General features: G+C 37.0%; 3 protein-coding genes across 4 annotated transcripts; 2 read left to right on the forward strand and 1 right to left on the reverse strand.

Annotated features, from left to right (window-relative positions):
* The first annotated feature begins 1,109 nt into the window (after positions 1-1,109).
* LOC132303804 (translation initiation factor IF-1, chloroplastic) lies at positions 1,110-1,984 on the forward strand. The gene is made up of 2 exons (XM_059801226.1): positions 1,110-1,459; positions 1,579-1,984. The coding sequence occupies exons 1-2, from the start codon at positions 1,244-1,246 to the stop codon at positions 1,837-1,839; spliced, it is 477 nt and encodes a 158-aa protein (XP_059657209.1). The 5' UTR covers positions 1,110-1,243; the 3' UTR covers positions 1,840-1,984.
* A 1,390-nt stretch (positions 1,985-3,374) lies between these two features.
* On the forward strand, positions 3,375-9,961 carry LOC132303803 (28 kDa ribonucleoprotein, chloroplastic-like). Its single transcript, XM_059801224.1, has 4 exons — positions 3,375-4,020; positions 4,191-4,292; positions 9,066-9,347; positions 9,619-9,961. Exons 1-4 carry the CDS (start codon positions 3,508-3,510, stop codon positions 9,679-9,681), a joined length of 960 nt encoding a protein of 319 aa, XP_059657207.1. The 5' UTR covers positions 3,375-3,507; the 3' UTR covers positions 9,682-9,961.
* A 3,482-nt stretch (positions 9,962-13,443) lies between these two features.
* Positions 13,444-17,189, reverse strand: LOC132303806 (protein SIEVE ELEMENT OCCLUSION B-like). 2 transcript variants are annotated; one of them, XM_059801230.1, is made up of 7 exons: positions 16,874-17,189; positions 16,635-16,739; positions 15,662-16,110; positions 15,463-15,572; positions 15,075-15,217; positions 14,485-14,973; positions 13,444-14,345 (listed from the first exon to the last, which is right to left on the reverse strand). In XM_059801230.1, exons 1-7 carry the CDS (start codon positions 17,120-17,122, stop codon positions 13,728-13,730), a joined length of 2,163 nt encoding a protein of 720 aa, XP_059657213.1. In that variant the 5' UTR covers positions 17,123-17,189; the 3' UTR covers positions 13,444-13,727. The 2 variants fall into 2 exon arrangements, with proteins under 2 accessions (XP_059657213.1, XP_059657212.1); XM_059801229.1 differs by having other exon boundaries at positions 16,868-17,189.
* Between the last annotated feature and the right edge of the window lie 1,187 nt (positions 17,190-18,376).

Here is an 18,376-nt window from a genome sequence, read left to right on the forward strand (position 1 = left end):
AAATCAATTCGTTTCGGATAAATTTACTAACTTGAATAAAAAATAATTTGAAATTTCATTCAAATTTAATAATCTTTTAGTAATTATCTTTATATATACAAAAATGGTAGATCAACTTCTATAACAAAAATGGTATTTTTCAAGTGTAGATCAACTTGAATTTACGAAATGGTTTTTCTAAAGGGATGATCAATTTGTATTTATAAAATGGTCTTTTTCAGACTTGGATACTGAAAAAGACCCATTATGACCTTCAATGTAGCATTTTGATTTCCTTACAGAATGATCTTTTTCATGTTGCCAGTACATAATTTCTTGAGGAGGTGTGCAGAAAAAAATAAAAATAAATAACAAAATAACCACCACCCCTTACATGACAAATCTAATTATTTAATTTCCAAATTTTGAGCCATTGTTGTTATATTTTCATTTTATAGTTTCGGTAAACTAAATTTATAGTTTGAAATTATTCTTGTGGTAGGCGAGAGCTTGGCCCATCCATGTACATGGTGCCCTCAAGAAACGTCATGGAGTTATCATCTCTAATGGAGACGGCCGAAAGGGGATAGCAGACTCAGGATTGAGATAGATGACATTGGGATCTCGAGGGAGTTCATCCGAACGGCACTCTCTGATCACTATTCCCTGACTCTCCCTTCGTCACCATTTAGATTAGAAATTCGTCACCATCTAGATTAGAAATTTTTTTTAAAAAAAAAATTAGTTAAAATTTTAAACTAAATTTATTTTAATTCTAAATTAAATGTACCTATTCTTTATCTTGCCGAATGCCTTCAATAATTTTTGCGATGAAATAATCAGTGGATAAAGAGGACCAAATATACCCAACGTTTTAAATTCAATTATCACATGACACAATTTACAAATAATCGCACAAATTCAAAATTTGCAAGTCATCCGAAAGTTGAAAGTGAATATCGGATTTGACATCATGACCCAAGTTGCCGAGTAAAGACTCGGCCGAGTCAGCCCAACCCAATTATCCAATGCACATTTTAGACTTCCACATTTGCAAACGGTGCCGTTTAGAAAATATCTCCAAGCCCACAATCTCCAAGCCATTTTGGACCATCCACCGCTTTGTAGTCTACCTCTTCCCAATAATACACCTCTCTCTCACTCTGTCTGCTAAACCCTCTCCTCCATCTCCTCCTCTATCTCTCTCTATATCTATCTACATATATATATATATATATATATATATATATATATAGAACGAACGATGTCTTGTGCAACAACACCTATATTCAAGCCTTCATCAATGGTCAACAGTTGCCTAATTTCACCACCAACAATCTTCACTAAGAAAACAACATACCCATTTCTCTCAATCCCATCCAGACCCATTAGACTCCGCGTCGCTTGCTCTCACTCCTCTTCACTACCTTCCTCTTTCTCTCTCATAAACAAGACCCGTTTCCCAAACTTGGTCACAAAGGTAAATGTTCTATGCCCATTTTGATTCTGAAATTTTTATCCCCAAATTTTTCTTTTTTCTTTTTTTTTTTTTTTTTAAATATATTTGGGTGTGTGTTGTTTTTGTTTTCATTTTTGTAGGCGGGCTTTGGATCCAAGGAGGCAAAACCAGGAAAGAAAGAACAAAAATGGACTCACGAAGGTCTAATTACTGAATCGCTTCCCAACGGTATGTTCCGAGTTCGTTTGGATAACGAGGATGTGATTCTAGGTTACATTTCCGGCAAGATCAGAAAAAGTTTTATCCGGATACTACCCGGAGATAGAGTCAAAGTTGAAGTAAGTCGTTATGATTCAACCAAGGGACGTATAATTTATCGCAACAAGAATCCCAAGGATTAGGGTTTTTTTTTTTTTTTTTTTTTCAACTTTTAACATTTCCTTATGTGGGAATACAATTATGTGATTTTAAAATTGTAAGAAACTTGTCATATTGTTCAAGAAAATTATGGGATTATGGGCTGATTTGTAGCTGATTATGATGGCATTTGAATACTCCTTCAAAAAAGCAATGTTTTTACATTATTTGTTTTTCAATTAAGACAAGTCCATTGCTAGTTATTTCAATTGGAAAATGATAGGAGTCTCTGAATAGTTACTGTTATGATGTGTCAGTTGATTTGGTGAGAAAATTTTTACTGAATCTGTTTTGATTTGAACACTTTGAAAGAAGAGAATCGAACTTCAAGTATAAAGTACTCATTTTAATTGAAGCCCTTATTTCGAAGGCCAATTTGAACCTTAAGAGAGTTCTCATTTCCTCTCCTCTACAGTTGCCTGACCTTTTACATTAAAAGGACAACCGTTTGACCTATGTCTCTTTGAGCTCCAATCTTGGCACGACCATGATCAGCTGTGTATTGGTTATTGTCGAACATATTTTTGGCGCGCTGTGGAACCCGTTGTGAAAAGATTGCAATGCCGAGGGCAAAGCATTCCGTCCGCTAGAGACGTTGACGTTGACGAGTTGGAAGAAGAACATAAGCCAAGGCATGTTGGCAGTTCTTATTCCGACCGCAATGGCTTCATAGTTGTTGTACCAGCATTTTGTGTAGCCATTTGCAATCCAATCACTCGTGGTTCAACCACCACTGACTGTACAACAATCCAACCATGAAAAACATACATATTTTTTCCCCATTTAAAAAAAAAAAAAAAAATTTCAAAAGCGCAATTTATGTATGAAGGAAATGGAGATCAGACACTTAGAATGAAACCCTGAAAATGCTTGACATCATCCACCCCAACCTGCGAAAGCCACATTAGAAATAAAGGACACTCCCCTAAATAAGGGAAAGGCAACATGAAACTATTAGATGGTGGTTCTATATAACGAATGGAAATTTTAAATTTGTCCAGAGTCGACAATTGATCGTGAGTTGTGGGCTATTGTGATGGGACTTACACCCATGTTTCGGTTGTGGAGACTATTAAAACTTAGTACATGAAATTGTACGTTTTAGAATGAGTTGATGGCTTATTACACGGAATCCTATTTTCTTAGATCTGAGTTGAATGAATGGACATCATTGACGGCATAAAGTTCATAAATTAGGTTTTATAAATACCAATATCATCTAATAATTTCTTTAATCGAATAGGATTACCATAATGATTTCTCAAAATAAGACCTCAACCATAGAGTTTGGAAACCTCTTTAAATGAAGCATCCACATCAATTAAACGCCTCTGTTGGGCCGAGTTACCCAGTAAAGTCCTGGGCCGACTGGGCCCATTTATCCAATCCACATTTTAGACTATACATTTGCTAAATGGACCCATTCAGTAGTTATCTAAAAAGCCCATAATCGCCAGGCCATTTTCAACCATCCGCCGCTTTGTAGCTCACTCTTCCCAACATTATACCTCTCTCTCTCTCTCTCTCTCTCTCTCTCTCTCTCTCTCTCCCCTTATCCTCGCCTCTGCTGAACCCGCAACCACCTCCTCCTCTCTCTCCTCTTCCCTCTTTCTCTCTCTGCTATACACACATATATACATATATATATAACGATGTCTTGTGCAACAAATTCTATATTCAAGCCTTTAGGAATGGCCAACAGTTGCCTAATTTCACTCCCAACAATCTTCGGTACGAAAGCTTCATACCCATTTCTCTCAATCCCATCCAAGCCCATCAAACTCCACCTCGCTTCCGCTCACTCCCCTTCACTACCTTCATCTTTCTCTCTCGTTCAGAAGACCCGGTTCCCGAACGTGGTCGCCTTCGTCGCCGAAACCTCCGGCTGGGCTCAGGAAGACAAAACTGCCGTTATTGAAGAAGAAGAAGAGGTCAGCTGGGAAAACAGTGATGTGGGTGAGAGTGGCGATTGGGAAGGCGGAAGCGAAGATGAAGCAGGGGCGGTGGTGGAGGCGGTTGGGGATGCCACAGAGAGTGGCGGAGAAGAAGAGTTTGTGGAGCCACCTGAAGAGGCAAAGGTCTTCGTTGGGAACTTGCCATATGATGTTGATAGTGAGAAATTGGCTGAGATTTTCAATCAGGCGGGTGTTGTTGAGATTGCAGAGGTAATGTTCTTTGCATTTTATTGTGAAAATTTGTCCTTTTTGGGTTTTAAAGTGATTTTTTATATTTGGGATTTTTTTTTTTTTGGTTTGGTTTTGATGATTTTGGGGCTTGAAGGAATTTTTGATATTTGGGTATGTGTTGTTTGGGTTTTACTTTTTTTTTTTTGTAGGTTATTTACAATAGGGAAACTGATCGGAGTCGTGGGTTTGCATTCGTGACTATGAATACTGTTGAAGAAGCTGAGAAAGCTGTGGATATGTTCCACCGTTTTGTAAGTTTTTTTTTCCCCACTTATCATTATATATGCATAGATATACATTTTATTGTGATAAGCTTAGTTGATTAATTTGCGGTTAGTTTTTGTATATTGGAAGGATATGTAAAAGAAAAACTGGAAAACAGTAGTTGAAGAGATGACAAACAAAAAAATTAAAGGAGCTAGCACACTATGAGGTGTTGATTTGCATATTTAATACTTTTTAACTTACATTCGTTGGGTGATTTCTTTATCTGATGGAAATAAGTAATAAGCCTTATCCCTGCACACATTGACTGGTGACATTCTCCAAAGAAATGATTCTCCAATCAGCAGACATATCTTTAGGGACATGCATTCCTTTTGTATGTTATACATGTCATATCTTAATGGAAATTAGAGTCTTCCACTGTCTGTGCATGTGGTGCCATCATCTTGGACTTAGACAATTAGGCACAATATCAAGGTTCTTCCGCCACCGTGCACTTCTCAGGTTGTGCGGTTGCCTCTCTTGTTCAGTATCCTTACTTTGGATGGTGCAATATCTTAATGAGTTTTGAGTGGGCACTCTTTGGTCTTACAATCAGTTCTTCCCAAATGAGTTTCACTTTTTACTGCCTCATCAACGAAGTCACTTCGGCTTGAATGAGAAGTATGTGGTTGGCCCTCTTGATTGGCATCCTTATGAGTTTCAAGTGGGCACTTTTTGGTCTTACAATCAGTCGATTCAGTCCATCCCAAGTGAGTTTCACCTTTTTCTGTCTCATCAACAAAGTCACTTCCGTGTGCACTGCACCTGGATGCATTTTATGCCTACCTAGGTCGGAAGCATGATGCAAGGAGCTCCTTCAGTTCAATGCTCCTTCATGAAGTGACATACTGGTTGAGTCATGCCAAACTTGTGGTCCTTTGGGTATTTAGCTCGATAATAAAAGTTTAGTGTTTGCCGAGTTGTCATCTTGTAGACTGTGCTGAAGTGTCACCTCATAGACTACATCTTGACGTATCTTTAAACAAGACAGACACCATGAAATGAAATGACTTATGGAGAGGTATGACTTTTTTTTTTTTATAATATTTTTGGCTATATTGGCCGGAATCATTATTTATCCACCACTATATCTTCCAACTCAGTGAACTCTAGGCTGTTACATAACAGCCATTATGTTAAGCAATGCCAAAATTTTATTCTAAGATTGATCCTCATTTATGATTGGTTTTTATTTATTATTATAAGTATTTTCAGTTGTGCTGAATATTTTTATAGGAGTCAACTTTTGTCAACATTCTTAGACCTGAGTTTCTTGTTATCAGTGGCCATTATTCTTGAAGTTTTTAGTCTAGAATGAATTCAAATGTATTGGATTATTAGCATGGTTTATGAACATGTGATATCCAATCAGATTACCAAAATTCATTATTTTTTTTTTCTTAATTTCTGTTAGTAAGATTTGAACCTCACAATTATCCTGTTGAGCAATTTCTTGTCACCATTTCCAAGACTTTTTGGGGATTTCTTGTCTCCGTGGCTTCTTGTTTGCAACTAAAAGCATGCCTTTTGGATTGGTGCCCAATATATCAATATGCTTTGCCTGTTGGATATTAGCATTGCTTGAGACTCAAAGTAATTCAATTATTTCTGTTTCATATTTGCAGCCTATGGTTGAAATGCCTCTTCACATTTACTTTGTATAAATAAAGGTTTAAAAACCATCCCTTAATTTCTAAAAAATAGCTATAACAACATAACCTAGAGCATTTGATTGAATCACCTTTTATCCTGCTTCATTTGTAAGGAGCTAGCCTTAATTCTGCTTACTGATTGTCATTCTAAATTGTTTTGCTTACTGATTTTCATTCTGACGTGTCTGTTATAACATTTATTAGCCATCTCTACTGCTTTAAGCATGTGGTTTGAGGGTAAAAAAAAAAAGCATGTGGTTTGATGGTTATCATCGCTGTTCCTAAACATATTTTCCTGGGTTTGAACCCCACACTCTCTACATCCAAAGAACGGGGCCTTTACTAACCTTCTGATGGATTAGTGGCAATATTTTTATTTTGGCTCCACGAAAGTGAAGGATAGTGTCCCTAACTGAATTTATTAGCTTGTGTGCTGTCACCTACCACTCCCAAAGGGAGGGGCTGGGTTACAGTTGAATCATGAATGTGCCGTGTAGTACTTATACCCGAAGATCCGCTCTCTACTTGTGCATTGCTTCCTCTTTTTAAAATAATAATTTAATAAAATTTATACCCAAGTCTTCCTAACGTGAGCTAATTATTACACGGTCATAAAAGACCCATATGAATTATCAACTCAAGGCTATTTACTTCAAACACTTTAGAGTTTGGGCCGTTTGGTAAGCAGTCAATCTCCGACTCTGAGTACTTGTTCCCTGGCGTGTTGGGTTTCTCTTTCATTAGATTACTTAGCAGCATTTTTTCCATGCTCCAAGAGGTGCTATTGTTGTTGTAATTAAATCTGTCAAATCTACGGAAGATGATGCGCTTGGATGTAAGGTTGTTATTAGCTATGTTACTAGACTCGGGTATGTGTGTTGGGTCACGTTATCTGTCCGAGCGTTATATGTATCAAATCCCCAAATAGGAGGACACAATGACATTGCTACATATTCACATTTTTTATTTTCTAGAGTAAATATAGTCTTCAAAATAAGCATTTAACTCGTTTTGGAGTCATAATCTAATACTACCTCCGTCCCTTATTAGTTGTCCATCTTTGGTTTTATAACTTTTTAAGGGGACATGCAATTTAAATTTAAATTTATATAGTTACAAAGTTTGAAATTTTTTAAAAAGATAAAGGACAATGATGGAAATATAAAGAAAAGATGCTTTGACTTTTCAAAGAGGACAACTAATTTGGGACATGTAGAAAGAAAAAAATGGACTACTAATAAGGGACGGAGGGAGTATAATTTATTAGGCCCCTGCACAAGGAGTAGATATTGGGTGAGTCGGGTATACCATGTTATTGGTATGCCCAACCAATCAACATCCACCATTTTAATTTGGTGAGAGCAGTTTCTTTATGTAAGCGGGACCACTTTATGTGAATGGAGCATGTTGATTGGGTAGGCATACCAATATCTTCTTCTGCACAAGGCTGAAATGTACAAATCGAGAAATTGTCCAAATTTTTAAGTTTACCTTTGTCCTAGTGGCTTTGGGTCTTAACTCCCAGGTCAAGGTATGTAGACTTGTAGGGAGAAGAAAGAAAAGGAAAAAAATCTATTTTAATTAATTTATTAAATATGTTTTTCTAAGTTCAAGTCCAACCAAATTTGTTGGACACATATCCCATGCTCTTGTCCTAGCTTCATGTGTCTGACATGGGTTCTGCTTGTACTTTCAAAGAGTACCACAGCTTATTGGACGAAATTTGAGTTGTTCTTGATGGTAGTTTTGCCAAATAGGCAAGGAGCAATGTAAAAGGGAGAGACTACATGCAGCTAGGATATGCCTATATTTGGATACTTTCTAAAGTAACTGTTGGGTTCAAAAATTATTACTTATTTATTTCTTATATTATTAGCTTCCAAGTAATCCCCCCTCCCCTCTCTCTCTTTTGGATAAGTAAGAGAGTGCAAGTATAAATGAGAAGTCCATGGTAAAATATGTACTAGGGCATACCCCAGGTATGTCAATGAACCCCCATGTCCACCACTCAATCAGAAATAGGGCATTCCTTTCAAAAATGCAAAACAAAAATATTACACAGCAGAAAAAGATCTCCAATTGATACCATGGATGAACTGAGAAGAGGAACCAAAATAAATTAAAAACCCCAACTGATCTCCAGTTTTGTTAATGAGGGATTTTAAAGTTCTCTAAGGAAGGATGAGAACCAAACAAAAGCTATAGAACGTCTTGACTACAGACTCAAGAAAAAACATAGGGCAGATGATTTTGGAGAGAAAAAACAGAGCTTCATCACTTCAGAAAGTAATATGGGAGTCTCCATTCCCTGATTAACCATTTATGGGGCTGTGAATCCTCAACATTTAAAATAGAGGAGCACCTTAATCTTTCAGCTTCGGTGATTCTGTTCTGGATGGTGATCAGATCCTTGGACACTTTACATAAGATTCTAGAAATTCTCAAAGATAGTGAATGACTGCAGCAAGAGCCAATCTGTTGACATACTTGATAAAACCTTTCCCAAAAATATTCTCGATTCCAGGTGTCCATTGAGTCCCATCTTGCTACTGACCATGCTATCCCTTGACTTGGTATTTGGGCTTATCTAGGGATATTAAACCATCCATGAGTGCACTAAGGAAAAAGGGATTAGATGCTCTCCAGAAAATAGACCACTTGCTTAAGACCAACTGGTATGTGGTACAGTTACTTGGTGCTCAACCATTGCACCTGAACATTATTTTGTGTTTGTTAAACAGTAAGGCTTTTTAATGCTTTTTTTTGTCTATGCCTGCCTGGATGGCGTCACGTGACAACTATCAGGATTCTTGGTAAAGTATATGATGGGGGGTTATTGACTAGATTTGTTTTAATTGAACCTAAAAAATATGTGGAAGATGGCACTTATGATGTATTTAGTGCTGGGCCTCAAGTCTTACTCTGTACTTTTCTCATTACATGTGAGAGGCCATTGCTTGCTGCAATGGTTACAACTCAGGCATTTAAATTCACACCTCCTGGCACCATTGAGTAGTGACTTTTTTTATATCTCACATCTATTTTATAAGCTTTAGAGCATTTTATTGATTTATTAAGTTTGAGAGTTCATTCTGTTACTGACAGGATTTAGATGGAAGGCTCTTGACTGTAAACAAGGCTGCTCCGAGAGGATCACGGCCCGAACGCCCTCCTCGTGTTTCTGAACCTTCTTACAGAATCTATGTTGGTAATCTGCCCTGGGATGTGGACAATGGACGCCTTGAGCAGGTTTTCAGTGAACACGGTAAGGTGGTGGATGCTCGGGTAGTTTATGACAGGGAGAGTGGTCGTTCACGAGGTTTTGGCTTTGTAACAATGTCGACTGAGGCTGAATTAAATGATGCCATCGCCAATCTTGATGGGCAGGTAATGCAAATGCCTTTTTTTCCAATAATAATGTAATTCTGCAACTTTCTTGTTTGTAATATGAGACTTGAATAAGCACATAGGATTGGATTAAAAAAAGTGATATTATATAGATCCAGCCAGTTCAGTTTATTCCCAGTGAGCATTTTATAATTATTAGGAAGACAGAAGAATATAGGTCACTGAACTTAAATTTATTGGACTTAAAATATATTTCTGTCATTCTTTGATGAAATGTTTAATTACTCTATGTTTATTTGACATATTGCAGAGTTTGAGTGGGAGGGCAATCAGAGTAAATGCTGCTGAAGAAAGACCAAGGCGTTCCTTTTGACTTGAAATGAGATGATGACCGAGTACACTGCTGGTAGTTTATTTCTTCTATAGTGAGTTTTGTAGTGGCAACATTTCTGTTGGCTATTGTTGCTCGAGTTGGTAAAAAGATAATGGATTATGATCATCTCTCCCCAGAAGTTACAAAGCCAACTATTTTTTTCAGGTTTTGATTTTTCTTTTTCTGCTGTGAATCTGAGATTGAAACTACACATTTGGTTGTAGAACTTACTGAAAGAATCTGTCAGAAATCAAGTTTGTGTGCCCTCCTTTTTTGTGCTTCTTTTGATCTAGTAATGATTTAGCTGCAGTGAAGACTTAAAAAACCAATCTAGGCAAATGAATTGAGGAAGAGTTGCTCAGATGCATTTGTGACAAAACAAAATCATAGAAGCAACTCACCATCTGGTTTACCCCATTCCTAAGCCATTTTTTCCCATCTGGTTTGTTGCTAGTCTAGTCTTGAAACCCCTGTAGGGCTTGTGACCTATGACTACCATCATTTTTTTTTTGGTAAGGTAACTTGGTTGAGTTGAGTAGGCAATTTGTGCTGGTGATGGATATGACTTCCATTTTTGCTATATATTTAGAGCAGTTAATATGGGACCAGGAAATATAATTTTGGTGTTTGATGAATTGGATCTGAGACACTTCTGTTATGCTCTGGTATAGGCATGCCAATATTCTATCAAAGCTTGTGATCTGCTCCAAGTATTTGCATTTTCTGTCTGCACAGTTTAAAGGTACAAAAAGATTGGCTTCTCCTGCCATTGGATGTCATTTCTCCAATGCTGCATTTGGCAGCATGAATTATATGCTTTGGAATTGAAATTGAAATTGAAAGAAAATTAATTTAAATTTTTAAAAAATGTGATCTTGAATTCAAATTCTGGGTCATGAATTTCAGGTGCAACATATCAATAGGTGCAAAGATGTGTTACTGCAGATTTTTGCTCCAAATTATGCCAATTTTTAGGCCTCCACCAGAAGGGAATTGTACCACTTAAGTCTGGATGGCTTAAGGATTTGAGAAAGAAGGAAACCACTAAACTAGTACCCAACTTAAAAGAGAGTAAATCAGAGCACACTTAGGCTTTTGGTTGCATAAAATTGGAGCTCCTGAATTGGAATTTGTGGAGTTGGAGAATAGCAACTAATAAAATTGAACCAAAATTTTTTCCACTTCCATGCCGTCGAACACAGTCTTAAAGTAACTAAACAATGAAACTACTAACTAAGCAATTAATAAACTAATGGAAGACAATAACTACCAAGGAAATGGATTAGATGTACGGATTTGGATCCTCTAAGCTAAAGATTTTCTAAGTTATCGTAAGTTAATTCTCTATAGAATGACACATCAACTAATTTAAAGAAACTTTGAAAACTACATCGTTTTGAAATAAGGAAAATTTACCAAAGTTTAAAAACAGAGACGCGAATTGTTTAAAAATCTAAAATTTGTTACTATTTAAAAGAGAAACAGAGACGCGAATTGTTTCAAATATGAATAAAGAGGAGAGAGATGAAGGATCTTTTTTAAAAAAAGATGAAGGAGAAATAACGATGTTAAACGTCGGTAGAGTAGTATGCTAACTTTTCCTTAATTCAAAACGGTACTGTTTTTAAACTTTGAAAAATTTTCCTTATTTCAAAACGGTGCATTTCTTAAAGTTTTTTTAAATTAGTTGACGTGGTTTAACATTAGCAGTAGATAGGTTTTTAATATTATGTGTCATTCTATTGGAAATTCAATTTACGATAATTTAGAGAATCTTTAACTTAGAGGATTCAAGTCCTAGATGCACACACTCTGCATATAGTTCAAATCCTGGGTATGGTCAATTATAGCTGAGCAACTAAGAGTTGAAATATAGTGGTATATCTTCTATCTTTCAAGGTAGAAGACCGAGATTCAAGTGTCCGTGAGGGCTTGATTGAATGGGTGGGTTACTTGCCAAGGTAAAAAAAAAAATCGTAATTGAGCACAGTTCAAGCTAACCCCTGGTCCCCCTCTTATCATGGGATTTTGGGGGAAAATGGAGTAACCTCCTAGATTTAACATTGCACATATGATGTTTGCTTTAGGTTTGAGTTAATTAACTTCTACTTGTGAATTTTTTTCATTCACAAGTGGCTGCAGGAAGTGATGCTTACATGCTTTTTATTCTTCATAAATAAAGAAACTTTAGTTATGGTAAGGCCTTGCATATTAGCAACTTCTTATATACTCACTACGAAGGAATAAAGGCAAGTGAATAATATTTGGTAGCTTGAGACTAGTTCTAAAATCCGTAGCATATAACCTTTTTGTAAAGAACTTGCTCCTCTTTGGACAAGACATCATCAAGTATATGGTCATGTTTTCAACCACATAGAAAGGCAATATATATATTTTCATACAATTATTGTAGCAAGAAAAATAATATTGAAATTAGATAATCCATTACGTTTTAAACTCTAGAGAGAGCCTCATGGTAAGCTCTCACCTCACTCAAGGAGATATTGAGTGTTTGAATCTCTTTGGAATCACTCTCAAGAGTTTCTTTTAATAATTACCTGGAGCACATAGGACGAGGGATTACATGTGTCCGGTGATAGATTATGGGATACTCTAAGAGACTCGACATCACCGTCATAAAAAAATAATAATAATAATAATTAAAAATTAAAAATTAATAAAAAACATTCCTTACCTCATGATGATAATGTAGTCCTTGTTGGTTATGATGACAAATGATAATTGGGGAAAAGATGCCAAAGAGGGAATTTGTTCCTTCCTTCAATATTTTAATAAAGCCTATGCCTTTACCTACAAGTAATTGGTCGATCTAGTACAAGATGGACTATAAATGACTGTTTGGGGCAACACCATTGTAAGTACAAGGTTTCTATATTTTTTATAGAACTTACAATTCTTGACAATGTTCCTCCTCTGCATTGTAAGTCCACATTTCTTTTGTTTTTTTTAGCTTGCATTGTTGAAATATAAAGACTGATATGTGAAGGCTTAGATTGTTATAAACCTTCTAGTTTCTTGTTTTCTAATTGAATTTTTATTCTGATATATGGTACCAGATTTATTGAATGTTGGTTTGAATTGTTAGTAGATTCATAATTAGTATGAGCAAAAACATTCTCTGTATGAATCATAGGAAGTTTTATATGTTACCCATGGAAAAAGGTGAGTATATGTGTTCCAATTCTTGACCTGTATACCCTACTCAATATGGATGATTTTTAGGCCATGACTTCATATATGTTGCGCGACACATTTTGGGGAAATTCGTCGCAGATCTTGCATGAGATGATCTGTTTCTGAGTTCAGGACAGATAATGATATGCTTGGATTTGAGATTGAGAAACATATCATATATATAGTATGATGCTTATATATAGTATGTTACATTAGTGCTGTACAAAAGTGAATGTTCCCTGAAGATGTTTGTAAAAAGACCTCAGTTAATAGCTTGGATGTCATTTTGTCTTTTGTCCTGCTAGATTTATTAGCATGTTATTAGTAGCCTTTGTTAAGTTCTATTTCCTGTTCATTTGAGCTCTTTATATATAATAGGACATGTTTTGATGAATTCAAGTTCTAGTCCAAGTGGCAGCTTTGGCAAAATACTCGAGTTTTTAAAAAGTTAGACGTTCTTCACCTTGTGGAGGTAGGCAATTTGCCGAACCAGGTAAATCTTGTTCTCTATTGTGTGTGTCGGAGATTGCTTAAGCAAACATGATATTCCTTACCCTGAACAAATCATTAGACTTCAAATTCTCATAAAATTAAGGAAAGCTGAAGAGGAAGGAAACTATCTATATTACATTCATAAAGCACACTTTTGGTAGTCTTACATAGAAGCTGCTAATGAGGGACCATATATAGAGTCCTACACATCTCATACAAACATATTTTAGCTATAGTAGCAATACTAGTGGTAATAAGACCACCTAGCATTACTTATTCTACTAGCTGAAGCAAACATGATACATTGCACTCTTACAATAATAAACAAACATAAAATATATAGGTCTTGGACGCATCTCTTAATCGGTGCAGCAGCGATACATGAGGTACTTCTCCATGGGACGGCCACACTCTGCGCAAATCACCCTCTCCTGGATGTCGCCATTGATCCCGGGAAGGATGAGGCGGTTGCAGTGCTGTGGGGTGTGTAGACGCTCGAGATGCTCAATAAGTGCAGGCACAAAACCCTTTTCCTTCGCATTCTCCTCCCAAACCCCGAATTCTGTTAGGCATGTCACGATAAGGTCGCCCTTGGCTTTGGCCATCTCTGCGGATCCTTTACTGAAAATAGCCCATCCTAGATCACTGCCGTCGAAACTAAGCACGGTCATCACCTCCTGCATTATCTGATCATTTTCAATGGACTTGCCGTGCTCCATCTTTGAGTAGAGCATGCTCTCCAATCGTGACCAGAAGAACCAAATGGATGTGAGGTCATGCCAAGAGTAACTAAGATGTTCCGAATCAATGATTTCAATGTTCTTTCGTACTCTTTCCTTGGTTTTGCTCTTCCCCACATAAACCATTTCAATGGTGATGCCTAAAGCCTTTGCAACAGCTTTTACTCTGCTTGTAAAGTCTCTGATCCACTTAATGTCCTCTCCTCCATACAAGCAAATGTAGATCCCTGGTTGAATCTGAAAAATGGGAATCAATTCCGCACTAATATTAGTAAGAGTTTAGTGGTAGTTTGTAATTATTATGGCAGTCGTGCGCGGCCTACACATCTAAGGAAATTAAGTTTCCATATATGGAGAACTGTGAGAAAATAGTTACCCAGTGAAGTGTCTGTTCATCAATTCCATCCACCAGTAGCTCGAGTTTCCAAGTCTCTTCCTTCCACAGTGCTTCCTCCTTCGCAGTGGTGAAAGGGTAAGCGAAATTTCCCCAAATCCACATCATGTGGTGGGCATTTGGGCACACAACCTTCCCTTGTGGATCCAATACCACTAGCATCATCTTCCTTTGGAAATGCCACACCTCCTTGATGTACCTGGTCACTGCTGGCTCGAGCAATGAGGGATGGTGCAGTGTGTGCCATGGCATCATAGACTGAAGCTGCTCAAATTTGCGCTGATAGCCTTCGTTCCAAGTAATTGACCTCTCCACAATCGGGAGCCATACCACGTCGTAGTGAATCTGATCTTTCCTTGCTGTTCGTGACTCATGGTAAATATCACCGAGAGTGAGAATCTCTTCGTTGGAGACATCAAGATCAGAAATGAGCAGTAACACTGTCTTTCTCTTAAGTATTTCAACACTAACCTGTTTGTGTCAACGAAAGTCAAATTAGAGTTAACTACTATTTCTCATTTGGTAAAAAGATGAGACTGCGAAAACATAGAGGTTAAGGTTTGTGAACAAACCCTCATCTTGGAGGAGACATCGTAAAGCGGCAGTATATCATCCTTGGAGTAAATCAATGCCTTGAGAATCTTCATGTTGTCCAAGTGGGGAATTTCAAAAAGATGCAAAAGCATTTGATAATATTCTGCGTGTTTCTTCTCATCTGCATCCCATAGTGATCATATATACTAAGTCCTTAAGAAAATTATAGGGCGTAATTTAAGTGTAAAACTTTGATGAGAAAGAAACTAAATCAAATTGCTTCTTGTTAGTTCATGAGAGATGCTATATATGGTTCGTCTCTTTCATTTAAAAGCAAAATTGACCATACTTGTCTTGTTAATTTCTCGAGTTTCATTTGCTACTCAAGTGCAACCATGTTGGTTTAAAAATTGCTCGAATACCCACCTACGTATTGATAGCAAATACCAATTTGTTCCGTGAGGTGGCCATGTATGTTGCTGACCTTATGAGCCAAGCTCGAAAGTTCCCACGCCTCTGTGGTAGATGTTATGTACCTGCATTTAGCGCGACAAGTCTGCTAATTAGTTGTGTCTAGCATATAATTGCAAAGGGGTTGAGCTCAAATAGGACACAGATGGCTTACTCATAGCTCATGCCTAGAAGGCTTGTTATCTGTGACGCGCAAGCCACCATACTCCGGATGGTCCAGTAGGCAGCAATGGGGATATGAGCCATGGCAAGCGACATTGGTGGCGTGTCAGGTGATATATATTGAGGTGGTAGCTCCTTGAACTCAACAATGCACTTGGTTACATCGATCATGGCCTTCAGAAGGTTAGTGATTGCATCAAATCGGGATTTCAGCGAGTGGGAATGCTCTATGATGTCTGGCAATTGCTTGAGGATAGCCACTGATTTGGCGAGTGGATTTGTGGCGCAAAGATGTGCAACGAGCCAGAACTCTCCATAGCAGACAGCAAAGGCTGCTAAGGATATCACCACTTTCGCGTCCCATGAGTAGTTCGAAAGAGAGTGGAAAATCGCCATTGTTGTTGCATGAGCATCTCCTCCTCCTGAACACTTGCATGATAACTGCAAATACATATATATATATATATACATAGTCCTGCTTAATATAACACTGGCTTTTGGGGGTTCAAATGAACTGCTTATCCTCTTTTGGAGTTCAAAATTCCAAAAGCACTTTTGAATTCTCTATGCTATTTTTCCAAAATTCAAAGTAGCAAAGAAGTGTGGTCTATACAATTAGATAATTAGTAGAACAACTTTTTTCTTAACGAGTATGAAGTACTTACATGTTATAGTAATTAAAAAAGACACTTGTTGTTTGATAAAATTAAAAATTAAGTAGAGAAGTTTCTTTTTATTTTTCATGTTTCATTGTTAGGAATAAAAAGCACTTTCTACTGGCAAGATATTGTGGCATGGCTGTGGATTATAACATAGGTGTAAACTAAGGGTTTGTTTGGTTCTTTTTTTATAATAAAAAACACTGTTCTCAAGGTGTAATATGAAAACATACATTTCTTAACTAGGTTTTCAATTCTCGAAAAACAGAAAACTAAACCAAATAGGCCCTAAGGCTTCATAATAACCTCGCAAGCAGTTCTATGTATGATATGAGCCAATCCTTCAAGGACTCCATCAAAAGCACTAAGAGCGATCTTGTCGTCCATTGTATCGATATGATCATGTGTGCCCTACATACAAAATTGAAAGGAGTAAAAGACTAGCATAAAAGTTGTAAAATAACATGTTCTAATTAGGCGAGAGGCTTCCTCGTTTTTTGAAAATAAAAAATCGAGAGTTCAAGATTCTGAGAGGATACATTTACCACCGCGGCAATGCTAGGCCTAGCACGATTGAGGATGTCCTCAATGACAGTGAGAATGGGTTTGACTTCAACCTCGCGGCCATCGGGTGAATGGGTTGCCTGAATTTGCTTCATCATGGCACTGTCATCGTTGGTCGAGAACATCCGGCGCTCACCCTTCAACTGTTGCTGCATCTTAGTGGGCTGCACAGGGGCTGGCGGTGGCTGCACCCTAGCGGGCTGCACATTGGATGCCAATGCCATTGCCATTTTTGGGGACTATTTCAAAAAGATTCAAAGAGAGGGAAAAATTGGCTTGTGTGGTTTTTCAATTACGCAATCAAGGCTCTATATAGTGATCAGAGGATGGAAAAAAGATCAATTGAATAAATACCTTGCTTGCAAGGAGGGTTAGATTTAGCTAAAGCAGTGTTTGTTTGGATAAGAATTTATCCATGGTGGGCCCAAAACTATTTCTTTACAGTGTAAAAGTACAAGTTCCCTGATTTTGATCAAAAGGAATGTTCCTCCTAATCGAATGATAGAATCCATATTGCCACATTTAACTTCCAAAAGGAACAAACATTTAAAATCCACTGTAAAAAGCTAGCATTAGACAATTGCTTTATTTTTATTTCGGATAATGATTTGGAATCTTAAAGTCCGATAATTTCGATTAATTAATGTGAGTAAAAATTATTGTTATTGTGATGTCATTAATATTTGTAACGTTTTCGTGACTGTACGTAATATTTTTTCGATTTTTGAATTCTCTATCATTATTCTTTTATATCACTTGTTTTGACTTATGAGGGGTTAATTGTTCAAAATCGTACAAATCAAGTTTAAAATTTGAAAACATTTACAAAATACCAAATCCGAGGTCAATCCCATATACTTTTTGCCCAACGTACTTGTGTAGATAACAACGATGAAAGAGTGAGCACGTTTTGTTATTAGTTTGGGTTTTGTGAAGGATAACAAAGATGAAAGAGTGAGCACGTTTTGTTATTAATTTGGGTGTGTTTTTTTGGGTGGATTTAAAGAAAATTAGATGTATGTAATCTTATTTTTACAGTATAAATATATATATATATATATATATTGTAATAGAATATCTATATTATATCATAAGGCATATATTCAAATTTTGAGAATGGTCTACACTGTTAATTTTTAAGGGTTGTGATAGATAAGTCGATGATTTGTCCCGATTAGTTTGGCAGTATATACGTGGCCGTCCCAGTAAGCAACTTTCTGTTTCTTCGATAAAGCTAGTAAGGCTGACACCCACCGGCGACCCAACAAAAGGAAAAGAAAAAGGATTCTGCTAGACTAAATTGTGGGCTTGATTTGCTTGAAGAGGTGCAGAGATTTTGCTGTGTTAAACTGCCATCAGATTTTTTTTCTTTTCCGATGGTGATATTTCATATTGCCGTGCGTCGGCGAGCTTGGGTTGCAATTCAAAAAAAATTGCAGAGATCGCGCTATCGCTGTTCGCCACTGACGGAGCCATCACTTGTT

The sequence above is a fragment of the Cornus florida genome, unplaced genomic scaffold (assembly GCF_030987335.1).
Source record: "Cornus florida cultivar Cherokee Brave unplaced genomic scaffold, ASM3098733v1 CherokeeBrave_3.0.0_Hap2_Chr04, whole genome shotgun sequence".
Classification (NCBI taxonomy): domain Eukaryota; kingdom Viridiplantae; phylum Streptophyta; class Magnoliopsida; order Cornales; family Cornaceae; genus Cornus; species Cornus florida.

What these genes read in the sequence shown, in the direction of transcription:
- LOC132303804 (XM_059801226.1), top strand. Translation starts at nt 1,244, where the DNA reads ATGTCTTGTGCAACAACACCTATATTCAAGCCTTCATCAATGGTCAAC. An exon ending in TCCCAAACTTGGTCACAAAG is followed by an intron (nt 1,460 to 1,578) that starts GTAAATGTTCTA and finishes TCATTTTTGTAG; the next exon opens with GCGGGCTTTGGATCCAAGGA.
- LOC132303803 (XM_059801224.1), top strand. Translation starts at nt 3,508, where the DNA reads ATGTCTTGTGCAACAAATTCTATATTCAAGCCTTTAGGAATGGCCAAC. An exon ending in TGGATATGTTCCACCGTTTT is followed by an intron (nt 4,293 to 9,065) that starts GTAAGTTTTTTT and finishes TGTTACTGACAG; the next exon opens with GATTTAGATGGAAGGCTCTT. An exon ending in TCGCCAATCTTGATGGGCAG is followed by an intron (nt 9,348 to 9,618) that starts GTAATGCAAATG and finishes GACATATTGCAG; the next exon opens with AGTTTGAGTGGGAGGGCAAT.
- LOC132303806 (XM_059801229.1), bottom strand. Translation starts at nt 17,122, where the DNA reads ATGGCAATGGCATTGGCATCCAATGTGCAGCCCGCTAGGGTGCAGCCA. An exon ending in TATTTGCTATCAATACGTAG is followed by an intron (nt 15,218 to 15,462) that starts GTGGGTATTCGA and finishes TATGGGATGCAG; the next exon opens with ATGAGAAGAAACACGCAGAA. An exon ending in ATGTCTCCTCCAAGATGAGG is followed by an intron (nt 14,974 to 15,074) that starts GTTTGTTCACAA and finishes TGACACAAACAG; the next exon opens with GTTAGTGTTGAAATACTTAA.